General features: G+C 53.8%; 1 protein-coding gene across 1 annotated transcript; it reads left to right on the forward strand.

The window, feature by feature from the left end:
* Window positions 1-764: 764 nt before the first annotated feature.
* IGFBP5 (insulin like growth factor binding protein 5) lies at window positions 765-16,744 on the forward strand. The gene is made up of 4 exons (XM_045559051.1): window positions 765-1,896; window positions 14,279-14,508; window positions 15,103-15,222; window positions 16,477-16,744. The coding sequence occupies exons 1-4, from the start codon at window positions 1,563-1,565 to the stop codon at window positions 16,606-16,608; spliced, it is 816 nt and encodes a 271-aa protein (XP_045415007.1). The 5' UTR covers window positions 765-1,562; the 3' UTR covers window positions 16,609-16,744.
* Window positions 16,745-25,723: the final 8,979 nt, after the last annotated feature.

Raw genomic sequence — 25,723 nt, forward strand, 5'->3', positions numbered from 1 at the left:
TGCAACTCACTGCTCCCAACAAGGCTGTTGTATGAATGCCCCTTCTGGCAAGTATACACAACACACACATACACACACACACACCCCTTCCCTGGCCAAAAATGTAGCTGAAGGAAAGTGACCACCTCTTGACCACATGAACAAAAACAGTCACCTCCTGAGCAACAGAAACACCTTTGATTAAATCCTCTTCTCCAGACTTTGGGGGAGGGGATTCAATTTTTCTTCTTTTCCTTTCTTTTTTTAAAATTCAGCTCACCAGCCATCACTGGCCATTCTACACCACCGGTACCCCCAACACACACACTTGCACACACACACAAACCTTACATGGTAACTTAGACACTAGCAGACAGTCGTTTTCCAAAGCTTGGGAAGATTCTTGGGCACGGTATATATTCAGCTGGCTAATAAGAAAACGCTTCTCCCTCCACCCGGTGCCTTGATCAGTTAAGGGACAGGAGGGAGGGGGAGACCGAGTTCCTCTCCTCATTGTGTCCACCCTGCTCCGAAGAACTCTCTCTTCCACTCGCCCCTCTGCCTCCTCCCCCGCTCGGTAGCCCCAGTCTGTCCCCCTTGCCCCTTTCCTACATTCCGGGGGGAGGAGGGCGCAGAGCTGGGAGCGAAGGGGAGCCCCCTTGTGTCTAGAAGGCCTCTCCCCGCCCCCACCCCGTGTGAGTTTGTTCAGCAAAGCTCCTTGGCATCCTTGCCTGGGTTGGGTGTTGGGGAGCTCAAATTGCAGCTACAAACTGGCTGGCAGCCAGCGGCCGTCTATTTAAAAGCGCCTGCTCGCCCGGAGCCCGTAGTCTCTTTGGAAACTTCTGCCGGGGAAAAGAGCTCTCCGAAAGAGCTGCAGAGCGGTGTGGGCTTTTTCTTTTTTCTACTCCTTTTAACTACCCTCTCCTCCATTTGCACCCTTCTCCGGACTTCACACAGAACCTGCGAATTGCAAAGAGGTGGTGGCAGAGTGGGAGAAAAGAGGTGTTAGGATTTGGGTGGGTTTTGTCTTTTTTTTTTTTTTAATTTCTTGATTTCAACATATGCTCCCACCATCTCGGCTGCAGCCAAAGCCTCTTACCTGTTCCGCGGCAGCCGCGCGCCGCTGCAGCCGGAGGTTGGAAAGGAGCGGGGTGTGTTTTAGATTTTAAGCAAAATTTTTGAAGACAAATCCATTTTTCTCCCCCCACCCCCATCTCCACGGCCTCTGAGCTCATTATTTCGGTGGTTGCTTTGGGGTGAACAATTTCGTGGCTGTTTTCCCCTACAATTCTGACCAGATCCTACTTGGGGGATTCTCTGGCCTCCGCTCACTCTGCGTGCACCTAGCGCTGCCCTTTTTTCCCCCAACCTGTTGCTAGGTTTTAATCCTTGCAGGTGGGACTTGCTTGCAGGCATCCCAGTCTCCCATCTCTCCCCACGTTTTGCAAGTGTCTGGGGGAGGACACCTGCTCTACCTGCCAGAGATTTAAAAAGAAAAAATTCTCCGGGCGCCCTCTTGGCCCCTTTATCCCTGCACTCTCGCTCTCCTGCCCCGCCCGGAGATAAAGGGGAGACCGGAGAAGATGGTGCTCACCGCGGTCCTCCTGCTGCTGGCCGCCTGCGCGGGGCCGGCCCAGGGCCTGGGCTCCTTCGTGCACTGCGAGCCCTGCGACGAGAAAGCCCTCTCCATGTGCCCCCCCAGCCCCCTGGGCTGCGAGCTGGTCAAGGAGCCGGGCTGCGGCTGCTGCATGACTTGCGCCCTGGCCGAGGGGCAGTCGTGCGGCGTCTACACTGAGCGCTGCGCCCAGGGACTGCGCTGCCTTCCCCGGCAGGACGAGGAGAAGCCGCTGCACGCCCTGCTGCACGGCCGCGGGGTTTGCCTCAACGAAAAGAGCTACCGGGAGCAAGCCAAGATCGGTGAGCGCGCTCCGTGTGCCAGTCAGTAACGCGGCGCACGGGCTGGGGACACGGGACGGGCTGGGCCCGCGCGCTTTGCGCAGCAAGTGGCTTAGAGCTGGGGTGTAGCCCAGGAGTAGTGGGGAGGGTCCTTGCACCTCAGAATTGGAGCCCTAGCCGATCCTGTTCCCCTGGGCTGCTGTCTAGCCGAGCCTCTCTCCCAGTTTTCGCTCCGTCTCCTTCTCCCTACCTCTACCTTACCCGCCCCCCCGCACCCCATCCAAATACTGACTCTGAGCTCCTACTCGGTCTCAAGGTCCAAATCCCCTGGTACCCAGTCTTCAGTCTGAAAGCGTGTGTGTTACATTATCAACTCCCTCCCCCATTCCCCAGACGTTTTTTGCAGACATAAAAAAAATCTCTTTTGTTAAAATATTGTTTTAATTGGGGCCTAGAGAGAGAGGCTTTACCCATCTTCTGAGCTAATTCCACCTTTGTCCCTCCCAGCCCCCAGCCCCGCACCCCCACCCCCGTGCCTCCAGACGTTTCTATCCCTCCACCCTTAGACACACACGCACACACACACACACACATCCTAATGCCTTTTGGGTGGGGGCCTCGATGCCCCTCCCACGTGCACACCCATTGCTTTTGATTTAATATGATTGATTGTGGTAGATGGCAAAACGTATTTAACTGCAAAATGCCTTTTATTTCCTCCCAGAAAGAAAAAGACTACTTTAGGAGCGCGGGGGTGGGGGGAAGGAAGGGTTTGGAGTTCTGTGCCGGGTGTTCGTCCCTGAATCTAATTCCTTTTTTCCCTCCCCAATTCAGATTTTACCTAGGATGAAAGGTGGCCCTAGGGCTGGGAGGCCAAAGGGGGTGTGAGATTCAGACATCGCAACTTCCTCGCCTATGCTGATTCCCACCCACACCCCCTTCCCCGCACTCTTCCCCTCCGCAATCTCCCTCCAACCCCATCTCTTAAACCAGATCACAAGTGGGTGTGGAGTAAGTGCACGAGGGGCCGGGAAACGCAGAATGCAAAATGTAGGGGGCGGAGACAGGAAAGCCACGCCCCGGGGCCGCGCCTCCGCTTGCCCGGCCCCCGGGTTGCCCCGCCCCCGGGTTGCCCCGCCCCCACATTCTCAGCACCAGGAGTCTAGGGTTTAACTGATTGACAGAGCTACTTGTTCAATCAGAACAGTTCTGTCCCCATACATTAGGTCTCTTTTTAGAAAGTTACGTGATTTTAAATGTTTTTTTTTTAAAAGTTTAATAAACTACACAAAAGTCTGGGTTCTAAGACGTCAACCTGGTTATTGATTCTCTCCAAAATGAGTTAAGACTTGGCTAAACAATATTTGGAGTAGTTTCTTACTGGAACAGTGCCCCTCTCCCTTCCCTTCCCCTTCCATTACTCACGAGCACCCCAACGTAAGTTTTCTTAAGTGCAAACTACCGACACCGTGGTGTAGTAGAGGACTGTGTCCGCGCTTGCCAAGAGGCAGGAGAGCTTTCCTGAGTTCATTCAGCCTGGATCCCCGCAAGCCCTGCAGGTTTTCACTGCCGCAGGCGCCAGCCCCTTCCGCTTTGCTAGAGGTAGTCGTTTCCCGAGTTGCAGCCTACAAAAAGCGAGAGGGAAGGACGTGCAGGCCCCGGGAGCCCCAGGGGCCGGTTTGCGGGGTTATTTTTATTAAGATCCACTTTTCAAAGGCGGTCCTGCCCGCCTGGATCTTGGGTCAGTGTGGATTTGGAAAAACTTACCGGAGCGGCGGCGGGGGCAGGGCGGGGGGAGGCCGAGGAAAATTAATTGATTTCCTGGCTTGGAAGCGAGCGCCCTGGCTAGCCATCCGGTCACATCGAAAGAATGCAAGGTATCATGCAGCCGCATTCTGGCCCGACTTTCATTTGTCCCACCGTGCGGTTGGTGTGATGTGGCTGGCCTGCAGGGTGTGCGCGCAGGGCGCACGCGCGCGCTCAATTGCTAGGCGAGCACAGAGGGAGCAGCCAACTGCCCAGTTCAGCCTACCGAGCGCGCGCGCGCACGCACACACACACACACACACACACACGCACACGCACACATACACCACTTTTGTCCCAAGCAAGGCCCCCTTTAGAACCCTCTGCGGCCTCTTCCTCAGCCCCCACATTCAGGGTGCCTTTGGGACGACCCTAGGCAGACTCTCCTCCCTGCCCCGTCCGCCGCCCCAGCCGGGCACTTTCCGCCGACTCCACCCAGGCTCAAGCAGGTGCCTGGCGGACTGCAGTTGCCGGTTGGCTGCGCTCCACCGTCACCGGGGCCCACGCCTTCCTCCGGGACAGATGGAGTGGAAGTGGGTGCTCCTTGGAGAGGGCCTTTCACCTAGAGAACCGTTGGGTGGGTCCCCAAAAAGTAGAGATTGTGCACAGACAGTTCTTAAAGAGAGGGAAATGGACACAGGGCTTCGGTCCTTTAGCCAAAATTCCTGCTCCCCAATTCACTTCCCACCTCCCACCTCCCACTTCCCCCACCAAAATCTGAGCAGTGCGGACATGGATTTGCCCTCCCCCCGCGGTTGCAACATATATATACATACATACGCACACGTATATATCATACCATATCATATAATACATATATCCAAATACTATACTGTATATTTATATATTGTCTCTACAATATAGGCTACATTATATATATTTATATATAACATACGCTATCTATAATACAGGCTATGTTATATATATTTATATATAACATAGGCTATACTTAAATATAACATGGGCTATGTTATATATATTTATATATAACCCCTCAAAAGGTGCATTTCTAGAATCAGAAATCGGGAGCAGAGGAGAGTGAGGTGGCAGGCAGCCAAAGCTTCTGGGAGGGAGAGGAGAGGGCGGGTGGAGACCCGTGTTTTGCTAGGCGGTTGCTGAGCAACTGGAGAGGGAGTCGGCTCCGCTTGGGAGTGCGCCTGGCCCTGCATCTTATTTTGGCCAGTTCAGGGTCAGAGATAGATATAGAAAGGGGGGTGAGGCTGGAGGGAGGTGAGAGACGGAGTTATTTATTGGGCCAAGCTCTCGGTAAATATCCGTGAACTGGAGTCAAGGAAGGACGGAACTTTGCTTTGGGCGACGTTTAGGGGAAGGGGCCTTGTGGCCTGAGGGGCTGGTGCCCAACAATTTTGCCAGTTCTGGGGGGTCTCTCCTGTGCTGGTGAGATATTAAGTCTGAGATGTAGGGAGCAGTGGGTCTGGGTTTCTGGTCCGTCATTGAGAAGTAAGAGACAAAGAGGGGCAGAACATATGCTCTGGAAAAGAAAGGGAAAAAAATGCCTAAATAAAAATGAATTCAGCCTTTGCTTCTTTGAGGGGTTTGGCCTCCATCACCCTGGATTCAACTCCAAGCCTGGTCCAAATGCCATGTTGAAGTCAAGTTCCAGAGTTAGGTTTATTGGCCAAATTTATGTCTGGGTTGAGCAAGATCATGGAAAACTGAAGGAGCCAGATTCCTTTCTCACCCGCACCCCCTCCCTCTGAAACAAGTCTTTGAGAGGATGGCTGTGCCCTGAGCCAACCAAAACCCGAGTTGGGAAGAAGAGAGATGGGGCTTTAACTCAACTCTTCTTGCCACCTCCCCCCTTCTTTCTGCTGTGTCAGCTCAGACTGGAAGAACAAGCACAGTTGGCTGTAGTGAGAGCTCATTTTCTTTCCATTCCTCTTTTTTCCCCTTCTTAGCCCTCCCTCCCACTCTTCCCCCCTCCCCCATCTCCATCCCCCAACTCTAAGGCACTCCTGAGGGCTTGAGTTTTAAGTCAGAGCAGCTGTGAGTTGGTCCTGGGGCTTGGGCTGGATTTGAGCGGGCAGGTGGGACCGCAGCTGCTGTGGGAGGGCCAGGCTGACCCCAGGAGCCAGAGGTCACCGAGAGGGTTACAGCAGAGGGCATGGGAGCAGGAATCCCTGCAGAAGCCATGGTCTCCTTAAGGGATGGGGGAGGAGCTATCAGGAAGGTTTTACTTTGTACCTGAGCAATGCCTATGAGACTTTAAGATATTTAATGTGTGGAAAATAAAACTTTGGAGAAGGGATCACCACATTTCAGGCCTACAGCATCCAGAAACTGGAAGAACACCATAAACAACCAGGTACCAGCAAGGGCCCTGGAGCAGAAGGGAAGAGGACCAGTTGCAGTAAGAGAAAGCTAAGCAACTTGCAGGATTTTTGTTTAGTTTTAGTTTTGCCTTTTTACTACAGTTGGTCCAAAAGCTGCAATTCCCAGACACTATCCTTAAATTGTCATCTGAACATGCTATTAAAGACAATTAAGATTGACTACATATTTTCAAAAATAAATTATCAAATAAACAAGGAACAATAACAAGCCTATTACATATTTGCAAAAATAAATTATCAAATAAAGAAGGAAGCCCCTGTAGGGTTCTACTCCCCTCCCCCAGGATCTAGAGAATTCCTTCTTTTATTTCCAGTTCCATTTCTTTCCATGATTTCTGTTATGATATCATTTATATATTTTTTATATATATATATAAATTCAGAGAAGTGAGAGGAGAAGTGGCTGTTTTTCCTGCCTGGCCACTCAGTTTAGCTCGGTCCTAAGATCTCTCCAGGAATTGTCTAGGTATTGGCCAAAGAATGTTAAAGCTGGAAGGAGCCCACAGCGATTATCACAGTCAAGGCCCTCGTTTTAGGATGAGGGTGCTGAGGCCCCGAGTGGGATGTCACTTGCCCAAGATGAGGCTGCAGGGTTAGAGGCAGAGACAGGGCTGGAACTCAGCTCTTGCTAGGGGTTCCAGCTCTGTGTCCCGCCATTCCTGGCTTTCTCACTGGTCACTAGGGCTCTTGCCTGGGCCTGGGCTGAGAGGCCTTTGGCAAACATCACCAGATGCTCTCGTCCCATGAAATAAGAGCCCACAACTTGGGGGTGCTCTGTTTCAGGGGCAGTAGCACAAGGAGTGAAGCTGCCCAAAAGTGGAGAATGCAACACTCTCCTATTTTCACACTCACTTCGGTCCCTTTTTGTACACAGTCTTGCAAACAAGGCTGGCTTAGGCCACTGGCTTGGGTGAGGAGGCAAGGAGGGCGTGAGGAGTGGTGTTCAGCCCCACCTTCAGGTCCACGTGCCAGGCCTCATTTCCTGAATGACAGGGAGCTCTCCTGATGTGGGGAGGCAGGCAGGCCCTCGCTGTGTCTGGGCTGCGCCCGTGGTCTTGGAGGAGACGCAGCACAGAAGTGGTCTGCGTCCCGTGGCAACCTGCCTCCGACAGCCCAGGCTTCGCACGCGGCCAGTGAGCAGAATGTGGAGATCAGAGGGGGGGTGTGGTGGGTTGGGGCGAGGGAGGTGGCTGGAGGATTTCTGCCTCAGAGGAAAGAAGGAAAACCATACCCTGCAAAAGCTGATAAGGAAGAGAGCCACCAGGTTATTGAGCGTATGCAGGTAATATCAAGGCCTTTCAGTAGGAGAGGAGAAAGAGGCTTCCAAAATACAGCTGAGGGCCTTCAGCCGGTCTGAAGGAAGTGCTGAGAGCCGTCCTAGTACATCCTGGAGGCTGTGGCAGCTCCTTCCTTTAAGGATGCTTCCGAAGGAGGCAGACAAGCCCCTTTTCCTGATAAGTTATCTTATGTTTGACCCCTCAGCCGAAAGCCTCACACAGGGCACTTTCCCTTCCCAAATCCTGAAGTTGGGCCTCACTGAACGTACCCTCCGATCCCAGCCTCAGACGGCCTCTGCCAACTTGAGGAGTTGTTTTATGTGGGTTCCAGTGGTCCTGAGACATTTAGATTGTTCTGTCACAACTGTGACACCCCTCTGTCACCTCAACAAAGAAGACTCTCCTTCCAGATCCTTTAAAATGGCACTTCCAATGGAAATCTAATAAAAGCCACATATGTAATTTTTCATTTTTTAGTAAGTTTTTTAAAAATAGAAAAAGGACTAGGTTAATTGTAATAATATGTTTAACTCAGTATATCCAAAATATTATCATTTTACCATGTGCTCAAAATCGACAATTACAATGAGATACTTTACATTCTTTCTTTTATATTAAGCCTTTGAAATCTGGCATTTTACACTTACAGCACATCTCAATGCAGACACTAAATTTTCACTGGAAATATTTGATCTGTATTTAGGGTTCATAAAACTTACAGTTAAAATACTCTACCTGTAATAAGGCAGCATAGATTCACCTACTCGAGTCATTCCAAACATACTTAAAATTTTTCCAATAACTGAATAGAATATCAGTTTTTAAATTGAAACTAATAAAATTATATAAATTTTAAAATTTGGTTCCTCCATCTCACTGGCCACATTTCAAGTGTTCAACAGTCACGTATGGTTAATGCCACCTCATTGGACAGCACAGAGGCCACCAGCAAGCCCCTCCCTCACCTGAGAAGGGAATCACTGTCCCCACTTTTCCATCTTCCCCCCAAAGAGTCAAAGAGGAAGAGGCTGAGCTTTCATCGACATCTGTGACTCCCTTGTTTGACCCTTGGCAGAGCCCCTATTCTGAGGGGACCCCAGAGAGAGGTGTAAGCTGCCGCTCCCTGCCCCCGATTCTGCTCATCCAAGACTTTGGAGGAATGTGGCTGCCTGTTGTAATGTTCTGAATGGGCCGTGATGGGTCACGCTGGAAACGGGCCAGATCAGCGCTTCCTCCAGGGGCCACCCCCTGCCAACACCTTCTCATTTTGGGTGTGATGGGGAACAGACATAGACATTTCTCCTGAGCAAGCTTCTCCTGCCAACTCCTGGAGAAACCTACCTGGAGAAGCTCATCTTGGGCGTTGTGCATAAATATGTATTTCCAACGTGTACAGGTATCACCAACCCAGCACCCAAGAAATGTGCCCTGGAATCACAGCCCTGAATCCTAGTTTGTCCTCAGAAAAAATGAGGAGCCTTTCTTTACCTCTGGTCCCTGGCTAGGGGGGCACATTTAAGTGGGACCTAGGCCTTTCATTCTATGGAGTGTCAACTTGCCACCTGCCATAGCTACACAGTGGAGGGTGGTGGGTCACCTTGTCTCCCTCCATCCTTAGGGAAGGAGACCTCGTACTCTTAATGCAGCATGAAGGAATGGGATTAGACAGAGGGAAGAACACCCAGGTGAGCTCTTTAAGTGGAGACTGGTTCCCACTCGTGCAAAGCCCTCGTCACCTGGTGTTGGCAGACTCCCCAGGGCCTTCACTTTCTGGAGACCTTTCTGCAGCCCGGGGATCCTTCGATCTCATGGTCTACAAGTAGATATCTCTCTTCTCCCTGTGCAAATGCTCACACACACACCATGCAACTAAGTCATTTGGCATGTACCGCTGGGAAACAGTCGGACTTCTGGAGACTGAGACATGGCTTACATTTTTGTAAACAGTGATCAGCTGATCCTTCATTCTCCTGCAAGCCTTGTGTTGCAGCAAAGAGCAGGCAGCCGCAGGCTGGCTGTGAACAAGCCAAGGCAGCGAGGGGTCTGAGGAGCGTCTCGCCTGGGCCTTGCTGTTTTCATCTATACCAAGGCTTGGACCAGTAGAGCTTTCTGTGATGATGACGTTCTAGATCTGCACTGTGACACACAGTATACACTAGTCACATGTGGCTATGGAGCACTTTAAATCTGGCTAGAGCAACTGAGGAACTGAATTTTTTAATTTATTTAATATTTATTCATTTCAATAACCACATTGGCTAGCTGCTACCATAGTAGACAGCACAGCCTTAGGTCAGACAGATGCCCAGTATATCCAGGGCTTCCCACTGCCATGATGTCCACCTGCCTGCCTCCCATACCCTTCTGTGGCAGTGTCATCATGCTCTGAGGCAGGGGCACGGATGGGACAACCTCCTGAGGCATCCACTGGGCTCTAACGTGCCCCAGCTTATACTGCAGAAATACTTCTAGACCCACTTCTCTTTGCCTCTGGGGCAGATTTACACATCTCTCCGCTTAAAGATTGTTTATTGAATACCATTTGCTGGAGGAATGAAGATAAATGGCAAAGCTCTGCCTCTAGGAAGTTTAGCGTTAAATTCCCAGAGGGAGCTAGAATGAGAGCCATAGGAAACCCAACTCCTTTTTTCATTCCTTGTAGAGAGATTCCGGAGATCCCCATTTCAGCTTCTGGCTAGAAAAAGAGACTGGAGAATCTCCCCAGGTCCACGTGGCCTGTCAAAGCCCTATGCTCTTCCTAGGTTGTGAATTTCAAGTATGCGGTAGTTCCTCCAATTTCTGTAAGCCAAGTCACAATAGCTGGGGCACTCACTTTTCTCTTATGGTTGATTATGAGGTCCAAGAAGATAGAGTGAGAAACTAACACCAGCCCGGGAGCAGGCTGTTAATGGTGCCAGGGCGTGACTAAGAGCCCCAGGGTGGGAGGTTGGATTTTAGGCAGCGGCAGGTCCCCACCTGGACCTATCGGTTGCTCTGACTAGGAAGCAAGGCGGAGTCAGAGCGCTTCCTAAGAGCACGTGCCTCCTCCGCAGGCCAAGAATTTTCCTCTTGCAAGAGCACAGCAGCCACGAGAGGGCGGGTTTGGAGACAGCAGCTGAGCTTGGGCAGGGTACATGTTGTGCAATTGTGCTGTGGGTACTACAGCCCACCCTAGGATGCCGCTGGGTTCATAGCAGCTGGGCCTGCACCCAGACGCCCTCTGTGTTTGCTGGGACATGGAGGATGACGCAGTCCTCAGGCACGGGTTCATGTTGCCGTGGAGAAAGGCCAGTGTACCCGTGCGTGCCTCTGTGGACGCTGCTCCTCATGCGTGAATGGGGAGCGGCGGATGAACCAAGGAGGGGCTAGAGGCATTAGAGAGCTGTTTGGAAGGACCTGGGCTGGGGGGCGTGGAGTGCAAAAGCCAGAGCAGGCTCAGTTCCCACCCCGAAGGTAAATAACGTATCAGAATAATATGATAATGCCCTTTTTGTTGTTGGATAATATCATGCAATTAAAGGTCCTGCCTCCGTAGCTTCCAGGGGCAGAAAAAGATACTAAGCGTTCCACATTTCCTACGGGGGTCTTTCTAGGTCTCGCTTGTCCATCTCCTGACTCTAAAGGCATGTGGCAGACACACAAAGAGAGCGAAAGGATTTGAGTGATTACCAGAGAAGTTGGAGAGGAACACACACAAATTCCAGACTTTAAAATGATGTGTGTGGGCATCAGTCTCCCGCGCCATCTGCTGGCCAGCTGGAGGTACTGACCTGTCTGTCAAACAGGTTCCGGGGCCCACGGTCAGGTTCCTTCCCTTCTGTGCATCCGCAGAGCCATCTTCACCAGGAAGTCCTCCCTTGTAAGCTACCTGAATCCCTTCTGCAACCTCAGTTCATCTTCTCCTGAAGAAATAGCTCAGGAGTAGGCAGTCCGCTTGTGCCTTCTTGTTTCATCTAAAATTTAAACCCTGCCAAAATGGAAAGCCCATTTAGGACTCCGCCATAGAGCAGCTGAGTGGGGCTAGCTGGCCCTGGCATCCTGCCCCCGGGCTTACTTTCCAGCACTTTAATCTTCGCGGCTCTGCGGTGGTTCCCATCCAAGTTTCCACTGTCTCTCTGGAGCCTGCAGGTGGCCACAAGACCCTGATTAATATCTTGGATACTGGACTCTCCCGCTGCCTAAGTAATAGGTCTCACGGGGTTAAGTGGCACCAACAGCCGGGAGGCACATGGGGACTTTAAACCTGCCCTTCAGAAGCAGCCAAGGAGCCTGCAGCCTGGGCGGTCTGCCCTCAGGAGGCCGCCTGCATGGGGCCGGCAAAGGAGACAGGGTTTACAAAAGTGTTTTGAGTTCCTTAAATTAAGAAAGATACCAGAATATGCCAAACTTTACATTTTTTTCTAGTATCATTGTTTGGCCCCAGGATTATACCTCAACACTTTCAAAGAAAAGAGTAAGAGAAATCAAAATAAATTTGCCCCAAGGTTGACTGGGCTACTGTCAACAGCCCCATCCTCCTTCCAGGAAGGGTGGCTCAAGGGTAAGGATGACCCCAGCACTTCTTCCCCAAATCTGAATGTCCTGAGAAGAGCTGCTGGTGTAGGGCAGGCTGTGGGCACCCTGCTTCCATGGTACAGAGATGAAAGAGTGAGAACAAGCTGAAATGACAGCTGGAGAATGGCATCCTCTGACCAAAGGGACAGAGCACTCCCCACAAAAAAAACACAGATGGCCAGAAGAGGACGGGTGTCACCCCCATCCCAGATGTCTTTAAGAACTAGAAAGAGCACCAATGAGATAGGGGTATGTGCTTGTTTCTGCTTAGACACAGGAGGATGGACTAAATGGTGTTTGGAAAGGATTCCAGAAGCTAGGACAGCACTGGGGGTGAGGTAGCTTCCTGGGCTCTCTCCCCTTGAAGAGGTGACAATCTGTGGCTCCCGAGGCCGAGGCTGGGCTGGAGCAGCCCGCAGGAGGAGACACTCGTCTTTCTTCCACTCCTTGGTCGGCAGCCAGCCTGCTCCCCGGCCTCCCTCACTCTCTCTGGTTACAATCCTGTTTGAGGAAGGAGTCGGGCCACACATCCCAGAACACCTCCAGCTGTCAGTGGCAACCGTCTCCTGCCCTCTCCCCTGCCCAGCCAGCTGCCTTCTGAGGATCAGAATGCCGGTGAGGCCCGGAGAGGTTGGGTGGACTGTCTCAAGTCTCCTCCTCACTCCCCCCGCTGGGACCTGAGCCTCAGGTTGGGGCCTATGTTACAGATGACAGAGCCCTGGCCTTGCAACCCACCAAGTCCCCAAACCAGCCCTGCTCCCCCGTGCAGCCCCCTCCAGCCTAAACTGTCCCACAACCAAGAAAAGTTGGTTTATCCCAAAATGTCACTCTGCTAACTAACCCACCTGCCGGGCACGTCAGGGTTTGACAGAGCAGGGTCAGGGCACAGGGACATCACGACCGGCTGGGAAGAGGGCTCGAAAGCCCAAAAGGGGCACCAGGACCCTGATGCTGAACTTCAGGCAAAGTCTGTCCACCGCTTTGCTGCCAGCTTCCTCCTCATCATCTTCCCCTCCAGCAATACCTCTCTTCCCATCCTGTGACAGCCACGGACCTCCAGGAACTCTGCAAACCCTTGGAGGCTTCTTCAGGGCACAGAACTTTTCTTCCAAGGCTTTAAAGATTAGATAACTAGTTCATTCAACTTGACAAATCCTGAGCCAGGAGAGAAGCCAGTGCTGGGGTGCTCCATGCATTCCCCGGGGGCATGAAATGGAGGCTTCTCAAAAAGCTTCTCCTTCCCTGCACCCCGTGCCACTTCCTTGAATTCTTCCCCTTCCTCAACTTCCCATCCCCAGTGCCTGGTTGTCACCCTTCCCAGGAATAGGCGAGGGGTAGCGAATAGGGTTTTCCTTCACCCCATTTTGGGTGCTCAGAATCACCCAAAGCCCCACTTTCTTTTTTGAGGATTTGGGAAGGGAGGCAGTGAAGACAGGGCCCCTGCTCCTGCACACCCCTGCACCTGGTCCCACCGCGGGGCACCCGGCCACACCCTGCCCACCTGGGAGCAGCAAAGGTCTCCCCCATTCTGGGTCTGCTGAGACTGGGGGGTAGTTGAGGAGCTGAGAAAAGAAAGGGCCCCAGAGGAGGGTGTCTGTGGGACAGGAATTTACTGGAAATCCGTGGACCAAGAAGAGGTCAGGCAGGTAGAATTGAGGGTCAACAAATACATGAACAAAGTCCTGCTTCTCTAAAGGTCAATAGTCAGCTAAGTATAGACTGTCACCAAGTCACTCCTATATATAACTGCCCGGCCCAGCCAGCTGTTGGCCTCTCTCAGGCTGAAGCTGAGCAACGTGCCAGCCTCCCAGGGCCCGAGCTCGGTGCCAGGTCTGAGCCAGCGCGTCCCCTGTGCTGTTCCCCACTGGGCCCACATTTCTGGCTCTCCCATCTCCCAGGTCCCTTCGTCCTGCGCTTCACCATGGCCCCACCACCCTGCTCTCCAGACCCCAGGACCCCCCACCACCAGTTCTCCAGGTCCAAATACACCTCAAGGCCCAGCAATTCTGAAAGTGTGAGGACCTGCGCCCTGGCTGTGGCCTGTCTTCCTCCAGCAGCCCAGGCCTCCAGGCCCCACCTCCAGCCGCCTCCTCGCCCGTCCCCGGGCCACTGCCCTTGCCCTCCTGCTTCCTGCCACCCCCCCAGCCACAGCTCCCTCATCTACCAATCTTCCAAGATTCTCCTACTCTTCCTCTCTACACTAACTCTGCTCCACTCCAGGCATTCCAGAAACTTCCCTCCACTTATACGAGCGTCAGCTCTTCCTGGTTCTCATGTCCCTGCTTTCCCCACCTGGAGAACTCCAGGAGGGCAGAGACCCCATCTGTTTCACCCTGTGTTACTTCCCCCACCCTGACCTCCCAGCCCGGGCCCTGGGCGCGGGCAGCTGACCCTCGGCCCCTCTCCCCGCAGAGAGAGACTCGCGCGAGCACGAGGAGCCCACCACCTCGGAGATGGCTGAAGAGACCTACTCCCCCAAGATCTTCCGGCCCAAGCACACGCGCATCTCGGAGCTGAAGGCCGAGGCCGTGAAGAAGGACCGCAGAAAGAAGCTGACCCAGTCCAAGTTTGTGGGGGGAGCCGAGAACACCGCCCACCCCCGGGTCATCTCTGCGCCTGAGATGAGACAGGAGTCTGAGCAGGTGTGTCTTGGGAATTCACTCCCCGTCTCACTCCCTCTGCCACTGACTGGCTTCTGGGCTTCCTCCCTGCGTCTAAATGGGCATTCAGGGCAGCAGGAGGTACTTAGGCTAGACCTGGCAAAGGACCTACCACCAGCCGTGGTGTCTCAGGTTAGGAGAATTCTCAGAGCTTACATTTGTCAGGACAGAGGGCTTGTCTAGCCTGAGTGGAAACAGAGGTCGTGCTCACTCCAGGAAAGGGCACACACCAGGCATGCGAGCCCCGGAGCTGTGTCCAGTGCAGAGGCTGAGCATGGACCATCTGGAGACGACACCTCTGGACTTCATTACCCGGCAGAATAGAAAAGCTGCGGGTGGGTGGCTTGGGAGACGAAAGGGAAAATGCAGCTCTATACCTGGCTAAATGCAGGCTTTGTACACTCCCAGGGCACGTGACAGGTGCGAGGGCGGGAAGATCCTTGGTAGCAGCTGATTAGAACCAAAGGTGGTGACTTTCCTCCGGAGACCCCTCGGCCCCCACCCCCGAGCCACCGTCTGCACACCTGGGTGGTCCCACTTGGTCCTGCCGCTCCCCTCACCCTCCTGTCCTCACAGGGCCCCTGCCGCAGACACATGGAGGCTTCCCTGCAGGAGCTCAAAGCCAGCCCACGCATGGTGCCCCGTGCCGTTTACCTGCCCAACTGTGACCGCAAGGGATTCTACAAGAGAAAGCAGGTACATCCCTGCCCCGTGCTCCCAGTTCAGAGGGCTCCAAAATGGCACCTGCCAGGAACCTCCACTTGGGGCAAACACCTAAGATTTCTGCCATTAACGATTTAGTATTTACATTAACAATTTATTGTTTCCTAAACCTCAGATACCTATTCGCATACCACAGTCATGATGTTCCCCATTCCCTCCTGTGCTATAATCTACCGAACCTTTCAGGCATTCATTTTACCTACATGAATTCATTTGTAACACTGTATCACATCACAGGTTGTTTATGCTCCTTCAGTGCTTTTCTGGTACACACACACAGTGCGTGTGCACACGCACGACGTTAAAACCTGTTTTCTTTGTGTACCACCTGAAACCATCCTGCCCCTTCACAGCCAGGCTCTCCTGTGGGCAATGGCTCTCAAACGTCGCCTGGAGGCCTTGTTACAGCAGCTGGTGGCTGGGCCCCACCACTCCCCGACTTTCCTTTGGTAGGTCTAGGGTGGACTCGGAGGACTTTGCATCTCTAACAAGTTCCCAGGTGACCCTGATGCCATCTTAGGGGTGCCACTAATCTAAATTTAAGAGCCAGACAGCCTTGGGGGTCAGTCTTGGCTCTGCCACTTACTGGCCTGTCCCCTTTCCCCAGTCAAATAATGTCTCTGCCTCCAGAGAATAACAGTGCCTACTTCACGGAGGATGAGGAATCTGGGTGGAGCACTCAGAACATTCCCTGCTCTATACTAAGTATTGAGTAGTGTCTGATAAAGTGTCTCCACAAGTGACCCCTCCTAATATTATTATTGCCGTTACTATTATCATTATCAGATCAGTTTCCAATGTCGAAAATCCCTGGAGAGAACTGAGTTGGAGGAACTCGAGTGGATAACATAAAAAAGAGATCATGGCCAGGCACGGCGGCTCACGCCTGTAGTCCCAGCTACTGGGGAGGCTGAGGTGGGAGGATCACTGAGCCCAGGAGTTCAAGGCTGCGGTGAGCCATGATTGCGCCACTGCACTCCAGCCTGGGTGACAGAGTGAGACCTTGTCTCAAAAAATAAAAAAAGAGATTGTAGGAGCTAGCCAAGGACAGGCTGCCTAAATTCACATTTTCCCCTGGCCCTCCCCAACATGGGGACACCAAAACCCCCAAGGCTGGGTCTAGCCCCTCAGCTCGCTGGGGATGAGAGTCGGTCCTGCGGTGGGGAAGAGGCAGGGTGGGCAGGAGCAGAGAGTCACCCTCACGGCCTGTTGCTCTGCCCACCCCAGTGCAAGCCTTCCCGTGGCCGCAAGCGTGGCATCTGCTGGTGCGTGGACAAGTATGGGATGAAGCTGCCGGGCATGGAGTACGTGGACGGGGACTTTCAGTGCCACACCTTCGACAGCAGCAATGTTGAGTGATGCGTCCCCTCCCCGCCCCCCCACCCCCCCCACCCCCAGCCCCGGCTCCAGCCAGTGACTCCCTCCACCCCAGGACGCCACTCATTTCATCTCATTTAAGGGAAAAAACATATATATCTATATCTATTTGAGGAAACTGAGGACCTCGGAATCTCTAGCAAGGGCTCAACTTTGAAAATGGCAACAACAGAGATGATGCAAAAAGCTAAGGAGACCCCCCCCTTTAAAACAGTTTTCTTTTTGAGGCAAGTTGAATGAACAGAGAAGGACGAGAGGAAGAACAAGAGGGAGAGCAGGGAAGAAGGCGTTTGTGTGGAACAGAGGGACAGATGAGTAGAGTTACGAAAAGGAAGGCAAGCAGGTGGGCAGGAAGGAAAGGCGCCGGGGTCCAGCCCTGGCCTGGAGTGGGGAGAAGTTTGGGCACCAGAAGGTGTAGCCCAAGATGTGGCATTTGGTGACACCTTGGAGTTTTCTCAGTTTGGATTGGTCAGGGAGAGAAAGGAAAAGACAGGTGGTGCCAGGGCCTCTCCCAGATCTGTCTCCTTCTCCAGCCAGCAGTGTGGACAGCTCGACCCCTGGCCTTACCCCGACAGAATGTTGTCTTGCCCCTAAATTTATAAAAACTAAAACACATTCCATTCCTCTAAAAACAAAACAAATTCATGACTGAGTGACATTAGATAGCTAGGTTCCCCAAGCAGAGACGTGATTGTTAAGCATGTGTGCATTCTCACCCCCCATGCAGACTTCTAGAAATCCGTACACACCCCAGTACTGGAGAGACTTGTCCTTCCAAGGTGACTTTTAAAAAAAAGAAACATGCTGAAGCTGTGGTTTCAGCCCTCATTTCCTTCAATTCACAACTAGCGCAGCAGCCTCTGTGGGGGAGGATAGGCTGAGAAAAACGTGGGCTTGTATTTATCTACAAGGCTGCATATCGTCATATATAGCATATAAATCTATTTTATTTCTTTTTTTTTTTCTTTCTTTCTACCTTTCTTCCGGAGGTTTGCGTTAACTTTTCAGAGTAGCTCTGTGGGGCATTGAGGAGCTTCCTCATTCTGGGGAAACCACGGAAACCCACGTTCTCCCAACACAACCCATAATGCCAGTTTTGCCAGCCCCTAGTCAGGGTTCCCCATGAGCAGCAAACGCAGTTCTGCGGGGGCCAGTGTGGGATTTGATGATGACTCCACGCGGGTGTTCACAGGTACCCACCCAGCCAGGTGAGGCCAGCGCTCGCTCCCGCTCACATCCCACTGCAGTCTTCAAACCCTCAGGAAGTAGCTGTCTCTGGACACCGTGCCAGAGGAGCCCAGCAGGTCCCAGTGTGACCCCCTGGTCCTGCCCCAGCCCTTTCATGTCGTCGGGGCAGGACCTGTGTTTTGGAAGCCTCCCTCGGTCTCCACGCTGGCAGAGCAGGAGAGAGACTGAAACGAGAGAGGGCAGAGAGGGAGAGGCCGGAGAAACGTTTCACGTGCAGGGAAACCCTAAACTTGACTGCTCAGGCCAGAGTAGGCGGAGGGACGGGGGCTAACTGCCCCGTTCTAGCTTTGGAGCAAAGTTGCAGAAACACCGGTAGAAGCTTCCTTGGCTTCCCCACCCTATATGCCTTCTGGGGTGATAGAAGAAGGAGACAGGGAAAGCGGGGGATGGGTTGTAAGATAGAAAGGAGCTTATGCCGGGACACAGAGCTGGACAGCTGCAGGTGGGTCCCAGACGCTAGAAGCTGGACAGGAACCAGGATCAGTAGAGACTGGCTGTGCTTTTGAAGGGCCGAGACCCATGCTCGATACCCACCTTCAGCCACAATGAGGGACGGAGGCCAAAGAGTCTTTCAGGCTCGTCCCCTGTGCTGGCAGCCCCTGCTCCCTCGCCGGGGTGGTGGATGGAAGAGAGGCCTGGGACACTTTGGGAATGCATGTTTCAGAGGTGCCATCACTGGGCAGCCAGATTCTGAACCAAGAAAAGTTCCATTCTCCGCTGACATCCTCAACCAATGGGTGGCCTTGGACTGTCCTCTAAGGCTGGAGAAACCCTGCCAGGGAAGGGGGCCTGGACACTGGCAAAGGAGACCCTTTCTTGCTGTGGACACAGCTCTCTCCACTCTGTCCTGACGCCATGACACAGTGGAGACCGCCCCCAGCCCCGAACCTGGGGCAAGTACAGCAAGAAGAGGGACAGCAAAGAAGCAAATATATTCCAACTAATGGCAAACCCGTCACTACGGACCTCGGGGCCGTCTCCTACTCCCCGGACAAGACAGCTGGCTGGAGACGGGAGAGGCGCTCAGTCTCCGGGAGACAAAGGGCCCGATGGGCCGGCAGCCGTGAGGACTTTCTTGACCTGCTGAGTCAGAGCACCCCATCTCTCTGCACAGCCGTCCCCAAACCCTGTCTCACATTTCTGTATGTCTTAGGCCAGTACCCTAAACCTGTTTCCCGTCACTCTTCTTTCTGCCCATTCTGTCTCTGGATCTTGAGCAGTTATCTTACTGGGATCTGCCAAGTGGATACTGGGGTACCACTCCCCCTAAGAAAAGACTGAGCCAGGAACTGCAACCTCCCCCGACCCCTCCCAGGGCCTGACTGGGAGGGGCTCCCCCCAGTGTGTGCTGGACTTTGAGCAGGCCTCTGCCCCCACCTGGCTGTTTGCTGTCAGCCGTGAGGTGGGGGATGGCAGCCGGGGCGAGCTCCACCGGGCGTCCGTGCCTGCGGACCCAGACCTGCGCGTCTCCACTGCTTCTGGGGGGGGGGGTGCCTCTGGGCAGCTGGTCCCTCCCTAGAGAAGCTGCACCTTCGTGCACGGATGAGACTGAGCCTCCCAAATGGAAGGTGTGGCTGAGCCCAGGGAAAGGAGTCGGGGAGTCGCGAAGGGAGAAGGAAGCTCTCCCTTGGCCGGTGCGGGGAGGCCGTTTGCAATGGCGTGAGCATGCAGGGCCTGAGCAGGGACCTCCTTGACTCCAGGCCGGCCTGTGGCCAACTATCTGCTGCCCTGGAGGCCTTGGACCCCGGGCTAATTGACTCCGGGCCTGAGGGCTGCCCACCCCCCGCCTGTGGAAGGTCTCTTCCCACCTGCTTTCGACTCCTGCCTCCCTCCAGCAGTGGAGAAAGTACCCTTGTCTTCCCCGCGACTGCCGGGTGACTGAGCAAGGCCTAGCCGGGACTGACCCTCCTTCCCCAGCCTGCCCCGACCCGCCAGGCAGAGCAGGGCACTGGGAAGGAAGAGCCTGGACAGCTTCTCTGACGGCCAGGCCCAGACAGTCAGGCCTGGTGACATCCAGCCCCATACGGGAGGAAGGCGGGCACCACAGGCCTGGGGGGCCCCCAGCTCTGGGGTCTCCCTGCAGGGCCAGCCTCCGCTGGAGGGCTGGGCCCCACACCTCGCCCCCACCTCCCCACTGTTGGCGACAGGGCTGCCCTGGCCACTGCCACGCCCCACACAAGGTGGGGCCTCTCCCCCGACAGCCACTCAGCCCCGGATGGCACCTTTGGCGCAGAGAGGGTCGAGGAGAAGAAACCCTCTAGTCTCGGAAAGGAAGTGTTCGGCTTCCAGGAGAAAGGAGGCTCCGTTTTGCAACGTGGCTGACGAGGGAACGGATGGGGGTTTTACCAGCCGGCACCCTGGGCCTTGTACTGTCTGTATTTTTAAAACCACTAAAGTGCAAGAATTATTTTGCGCTGTTTCTCCACTTTTTTTTTTTCTTTTAGGCTTTTATTTCCTTTTTTTTAAATGTACTTTCTTGGTTTTCTAATGGAGTATCTAGTTTAGCCATTTCATAGACTCTGGCCTCCCCTCCGTAACTCCTTTTGGATGGGGGAGGGAAGGTGGGGGGTCCCCGGCCACCCTGCCCACACACCCCGCTTCTCTGGTCCCGTCACCAGCCTGGTCCCCATCTGCAGCACCACCACCGCCACACAGTAGCACACGGTTAGCACAGTTGTCAGACAAGATTCCTTCAGATTCCGAGTTACCTACTGGTTGTTTGGTTTTGGTTTTTTTCTTTTGTCTTTTTTTGAAAACAGCAATAACCACAGCACATATTACTGTAGTTCTTTGTAGTTTTACGTACATACCATAGCTCTACTCTCTCCTCTTTTTTTTTTTTTTTTTGTTTTCAACTTAAAAAAAATAAAGTAAATGCTCATAATCTTTACTGGTGAAAGGATTAAAAAATAAATCGACAAACACACAGAAAAAAAAAAAGCAGAAAAAAACAAATCACCTGAATGCGGAAGAGCTCGGCTCCTGTTTAGCATTTTGTACTTAAGGAAATAAATAAAAAACAACCAAACAGAGGATCTCACGTTTTATTAAAAAGTGAAGATTGCTGTATACTATTTATTCAACTTATAATTTATGTTACTCCTTGATCTTTGTCTTTTGTCATGACAAAGCATTTATTTAATAAAGCTATGCATTCAGTTAGCCTGCGTCGCGTCCTCCGAGGGCTCAGGGAAGGCAGGCAGGGGGTGAAGGGACCACCCCGGACCCTCCAGGGGCCACAGCCCAGCAGGGAAGGGGAGAGGACCCAGGCTGGGTCAGGGCCGAGGGGCCTGCTCCTTCCAGAGGGGACCCCGATCCTCCCAGACAGGCTGTGCCCCCAGAACTCCACTGGCCCCTTCTCCAACCGCTGCAGACGCCTGGCCCAGGGCACCCTGCTCAACCTCCTCACGCCTCCCTTTCCCCGAGGGTAAAGCCTTACAGAGCTGCTGCGAGGTCCTGCGAGTTCATGCACGCAGAGGCTTAGGGCTGCCGACGTCCGGTCCATGGTCAGCCACTGTTCTGATGCTGCTGTTACTACTCTCGTTTAATCTCAGCCGCTGCTATTAAATGAAGTGGCCTTAATCTACCCTTCAGCAAATGATTAGTCTCTTCTCCTTGCAAAGCATTTTAAAGAAGGCATTTCTAGAATGTTCCTCGGTCACTTATTCCAGTGTCTTGTAAGCTCGGAACTCCTGGGATCCTCTGGCCGAGGTGAATCCTACCTCCGGCCCCTACTCACACCCCGCTGCTGTTTGTGCCCAGTGAAGAGGGAAACTGAAATGGCAACTCTGATTTCAACCCTTTGGCGGCTTGAAGAGCACAGTCCATGCATCCTCCTACTGCTGCCTCAGTCGCCCTGTTACGTCTCTCCCTCTTAGGCCCCTTCTCCCCCAGGCCCTTCCCTGAGCTCCCCATGGCCCTCTTGGTTCACACAGCCGCACAGCACGCCACCTTGTAAGCATCCCACTGGCACAGCCGGGAGACAGAGGTGGCCGACATCCCCACAGACCCCGAGGCTCCACGGGCCCCAGTTCCTGCCTGGGCAGCTCATTAGGGCCCCCTCCTCAATCATCTCCCTCCTACATTCCCTTCCTGTCTGCCACGCGGTGCACCACCCTCCCTCACTCCTGGCGAACCCTTGCCTTCTCCCTCATCGCCCTTCCCAACCCCAACAAGATCATCCCCCAAAGCACCCTTGCGTCCCATTCCCTCCTCTGCTCCCAAGGGACAGCCCCTCCCCCTTCCCACCTGCTGCCCCCCTTCGACCACCCCCTCTCCCTCTGTGCTGGTGACAGAGGACAGGGACAGAAGGGAACAGAGATGGACAGAGGCTTGCAGACAGCACTGATGGGACTTGCCCATGAGTTGGACGTCAGGACGAGAATGAGGGGACCCAAGGATGTCTTCTCCACCCAGCATCCCTCAGGCAACTCAAATTCAGTGTGCCCCAGGCTGAACTCACCCTGAAAGCTCGGGCACTTTGCCTCTTATCATTTTGTCTTAGGCTTCACAAAGTACAAGTTCAATAACAACAAAACTTGAACGCACCATCTTCCCCACTAAGCCGTCCCTCCTCCTCCTTCTCGTCCCCCTTCACCCCCTCCTCCTCCTCTCCCAGAGGAGGACACCACACCCACCCAGGTGCCCAAGCCTGAGCCCCAGCATCCGTCCCGCTCCACAGTCACCCCCTACATCCAGTACGCCACCAAGTCCTAGGAATCAGCGAACTCACACACAACCCTCGGACCTGACCTTCTGTCCACCTGCCCGGCCCTCCCTCATTCAGGCCGTGCCCCTTCTCACCGGGGTCACTGCAGTTCCTCCCGCAGGACGTCCTGCCCACTCCCCTCCCGTGCCTTGTCCTCTGCGCTGGACATCTCTGTCACGGGTCACTTTCAAACTCGGATCCAATCATGCCCATCCTCTGCCTGACTTCCTTCCTTGGTACCTTCCTAGCTTTCGGTCCAAAGTTTCAATCCCTCAGCAAGACACCAGAGGTCCCTCCTGCTGGGCTCTGGCTTCCTTTTCAGCTGCTCCCCTACCTGCATCCTCCCTTTACCGCACGTATCCCCAGCCACGTGCACGTGTCCAAGCTCATGGTGCAGCTCATGACTGGAGGCTTTGCACACCTGCTCCTCTGTCTGAATCCACCCACACACATACACTCACATACCTTCACATGCACACACATCACACACATGCACACACATGCACACGCATGCACGCACATCTTCCCCACTCCTTCCCCCTAATTCCTACTTCCTCCCGACACCTTTGCCCTCACACCCTCCTCTGAGACGCCTTCCGGGACACCAGGCATAGATATTCCTGTCACTTGCTCCCACAGCACCTGCTGGAGGGCACAGCTCCATGGCACCGAGGGCCACCCCTGAGTTTTGAGGCTGTTTCCTTCCATGAGAATGTCAGCCCTTCAGGACAAAGGCCACAATCTGTTTCATCTTCATATCCTGACACTCTGACACTGAGCCTGGGATGCAGTGAGAACTGTATTTAGGCAGCACTTACTGTATGACAGAAATGATTTTATATTCTCAAAGCAACTCTTCGAGAAGTTACTCCAATATTTAAATGTGAAGTAAAGGAGGTTCATAGAGGTTAGAAACGTGTCCAAAGTCACATAACCCAGGAGCAGTAGAGTCCAGATTGTGTTCAAAGGCTGCCTCACTTCCGCGCTCACTCTGCGCCATCACACCATGTGTAGCTAGTATTTGAGACACACTGACTAGATTCAGCGACCGCAGCAGTGGTTGTCCAGCTCCAGGGGATGTAAGAAAAGGCCCAGCCTCACGGACATGTAACCTGTGCAGCCCCACGGGGCCCATGCTTGACTGAATGCTCTGCTGCCGCTGTCTTGAAATTCTTAATAATTTCTGAACAAGGGGCTGCATGTTTTCATTTTGACCTGGCTCCTACAAATTGAGTCACCGGCCCTACCCTGGTGAATGTAGGAACACAGGAGGCATGTTTCCATGAAGATTCCCAGGTCCCTTCCCGCGCTTCTAACTCAGGCCATCTGGGGCAGGGCCCTCCACGACGACTCTTAAGAAGGATGCTCTGGCCAAGGCCCAGCGGATGCTCAGCTGCAGTTCCCTGTGCTACCACATGGTGGCAGTAGGGCCCCGGCATTTGTCACCTGCCAGGTTTTTAAACTTAAAAGAGGCGCGGTCAGTTCCAGGTGAGAGATCTGCTTGACAGCTTCCAGATCCCTGCCCAACCAGCCATCTGCCCACATGGATGCAATGATGCTTCCTCTCAGCAAGGGTGTCCAGGCCACACAATCCTTCAGTTAGTGTGGCTCCTGTAGCTAAAGCCACGGCAGAGGGGCTGCTCACACGCCCGTAAAAGCCCCCTCTTCCACTGTTTAGACCACAAGAGCGCTGTGGGCAATGGACAGGAAATGGCAGGGAGGAGCCCTCTGCAGATCGTTACAGAAAAGGTCTGCGCAAGCGACCCTGGTGTGTGAGGCCTGGCAGAGGGCTGACCCAGCCACGCCGTGGCAACCCTCCCATCTTACACAGCCCTGTGGCTTCCCAAGCACCTCCCCACGCACAGTCACCTTGACACCACCCTCTCACTTGAGGCTGAAATCACCCTCATGAGACAGATGAGGGAAACTGAGGCTTAGAGAAGGCATGTGACACGGCCCGGGGCAATGGAGTGGGACGTAGTAGCACTGGATCCAAACCCAGGCGTCCTGACTTCGGCGTTCTTCTCGCCTCCTCCCTGGACCACAATCACCTTGGAACCTAAGAAAAAAAGACCCTGACTGGGCCAGTTAGATGCGATTCTTGGAGGGTGACACACTGACATCAGGTTTTTTTTTTAAGTGCCCCTGTGGATTCAAGTGTTGGCCAAGGTTGGGGACCACTGCGTGTCCCAGGAGAGCCAGCACGGCTTCCCCACCCCAGACAGCAGCCCCAGGTGCTGACTGTTCTTTACAGGAACGGAGGGGACGATGGAGGGGCTGCCCACCTTCAGGGCCCAGATCCAGCCTGTGCCCAGAGCACCCAGGCTCTCCCCCAGCCTCCATCCTGCTTCCACCCACGGGGGCAGCAGAACTCAGGGGTGGGCGGCTGCCACACTCTGGAGCCAGGGGCCCCCAGCCCCAGGGCAGGATGGTTTGGACACTTCCGGGGATCTTTTCCTCATCTGTAAAGTGGAACTAATAATATAATGGTACTTCTTTCATGGGTTCATGAGGATTAACTGAATCAATGTCCTTTCAGGGCAGCCGGCCACACGCTGGCCTTGGCCCGAGCATCCTAGAGCACTCCCTCTTGGCAGAGCTCTGTCTATTCTTGGGGATCTGATTTCCTTGCACTCCAAGAAAGCTCATCTCGTGCCTTTTCTGAGGGATTCTTGCTTTCCAGCCAAGCTCATCTCAGACCCGGTAAAGGCCCAGGTGTGCCGCTGCCTCTGGGACTTACTAGATGGTTTCTGTGCCAGAAGGTTCCGACTCGACATAGAGGGCTGGCTCTGTGCCGCGTGCTGAGGAGGGGACAGGGTGGACAGTGGGTCCTAAGAGCTGAGCATCCCTCCCCCAAGGCCCATGCAAAGCAGGGGAAGCCCCCCGGGATTCACCGGGGTTTAGGGGCCCGAAGAACAGGTGGCAGAGCTCTGATGTAGACCTTCGCCTAGGACACAGGACCTACGTCCCGTGCCTCAGTTTCCACAGCTCCTCAGCCTGTGTCCCTTCACAGACAGCCCTTCGTTTCCACTTGACATCTGCTGGTCTGGGGGCCAGTTATGTGCACCCCTCAGAGAGCAGCACTTGGACCCTCAGTAGTGACACCTTTGTGAATGTGCCAGGCAACAGCCCCATGCCCTT

The sequence above is a fragment of the Lemur catta genome, chromosome 8, assembly GCF_020740605.2.
Source record: "Lemur catta isolate mLemCat1 chromosome 8, mLemCat1.pri, whole genome shotgun sequence".
Classification (NCBI taxonomy): Eukaryota; Metazoa; Chordata; class Mammalia; order Primates; family Lemuridae; genus Lemur; species Lemur catta.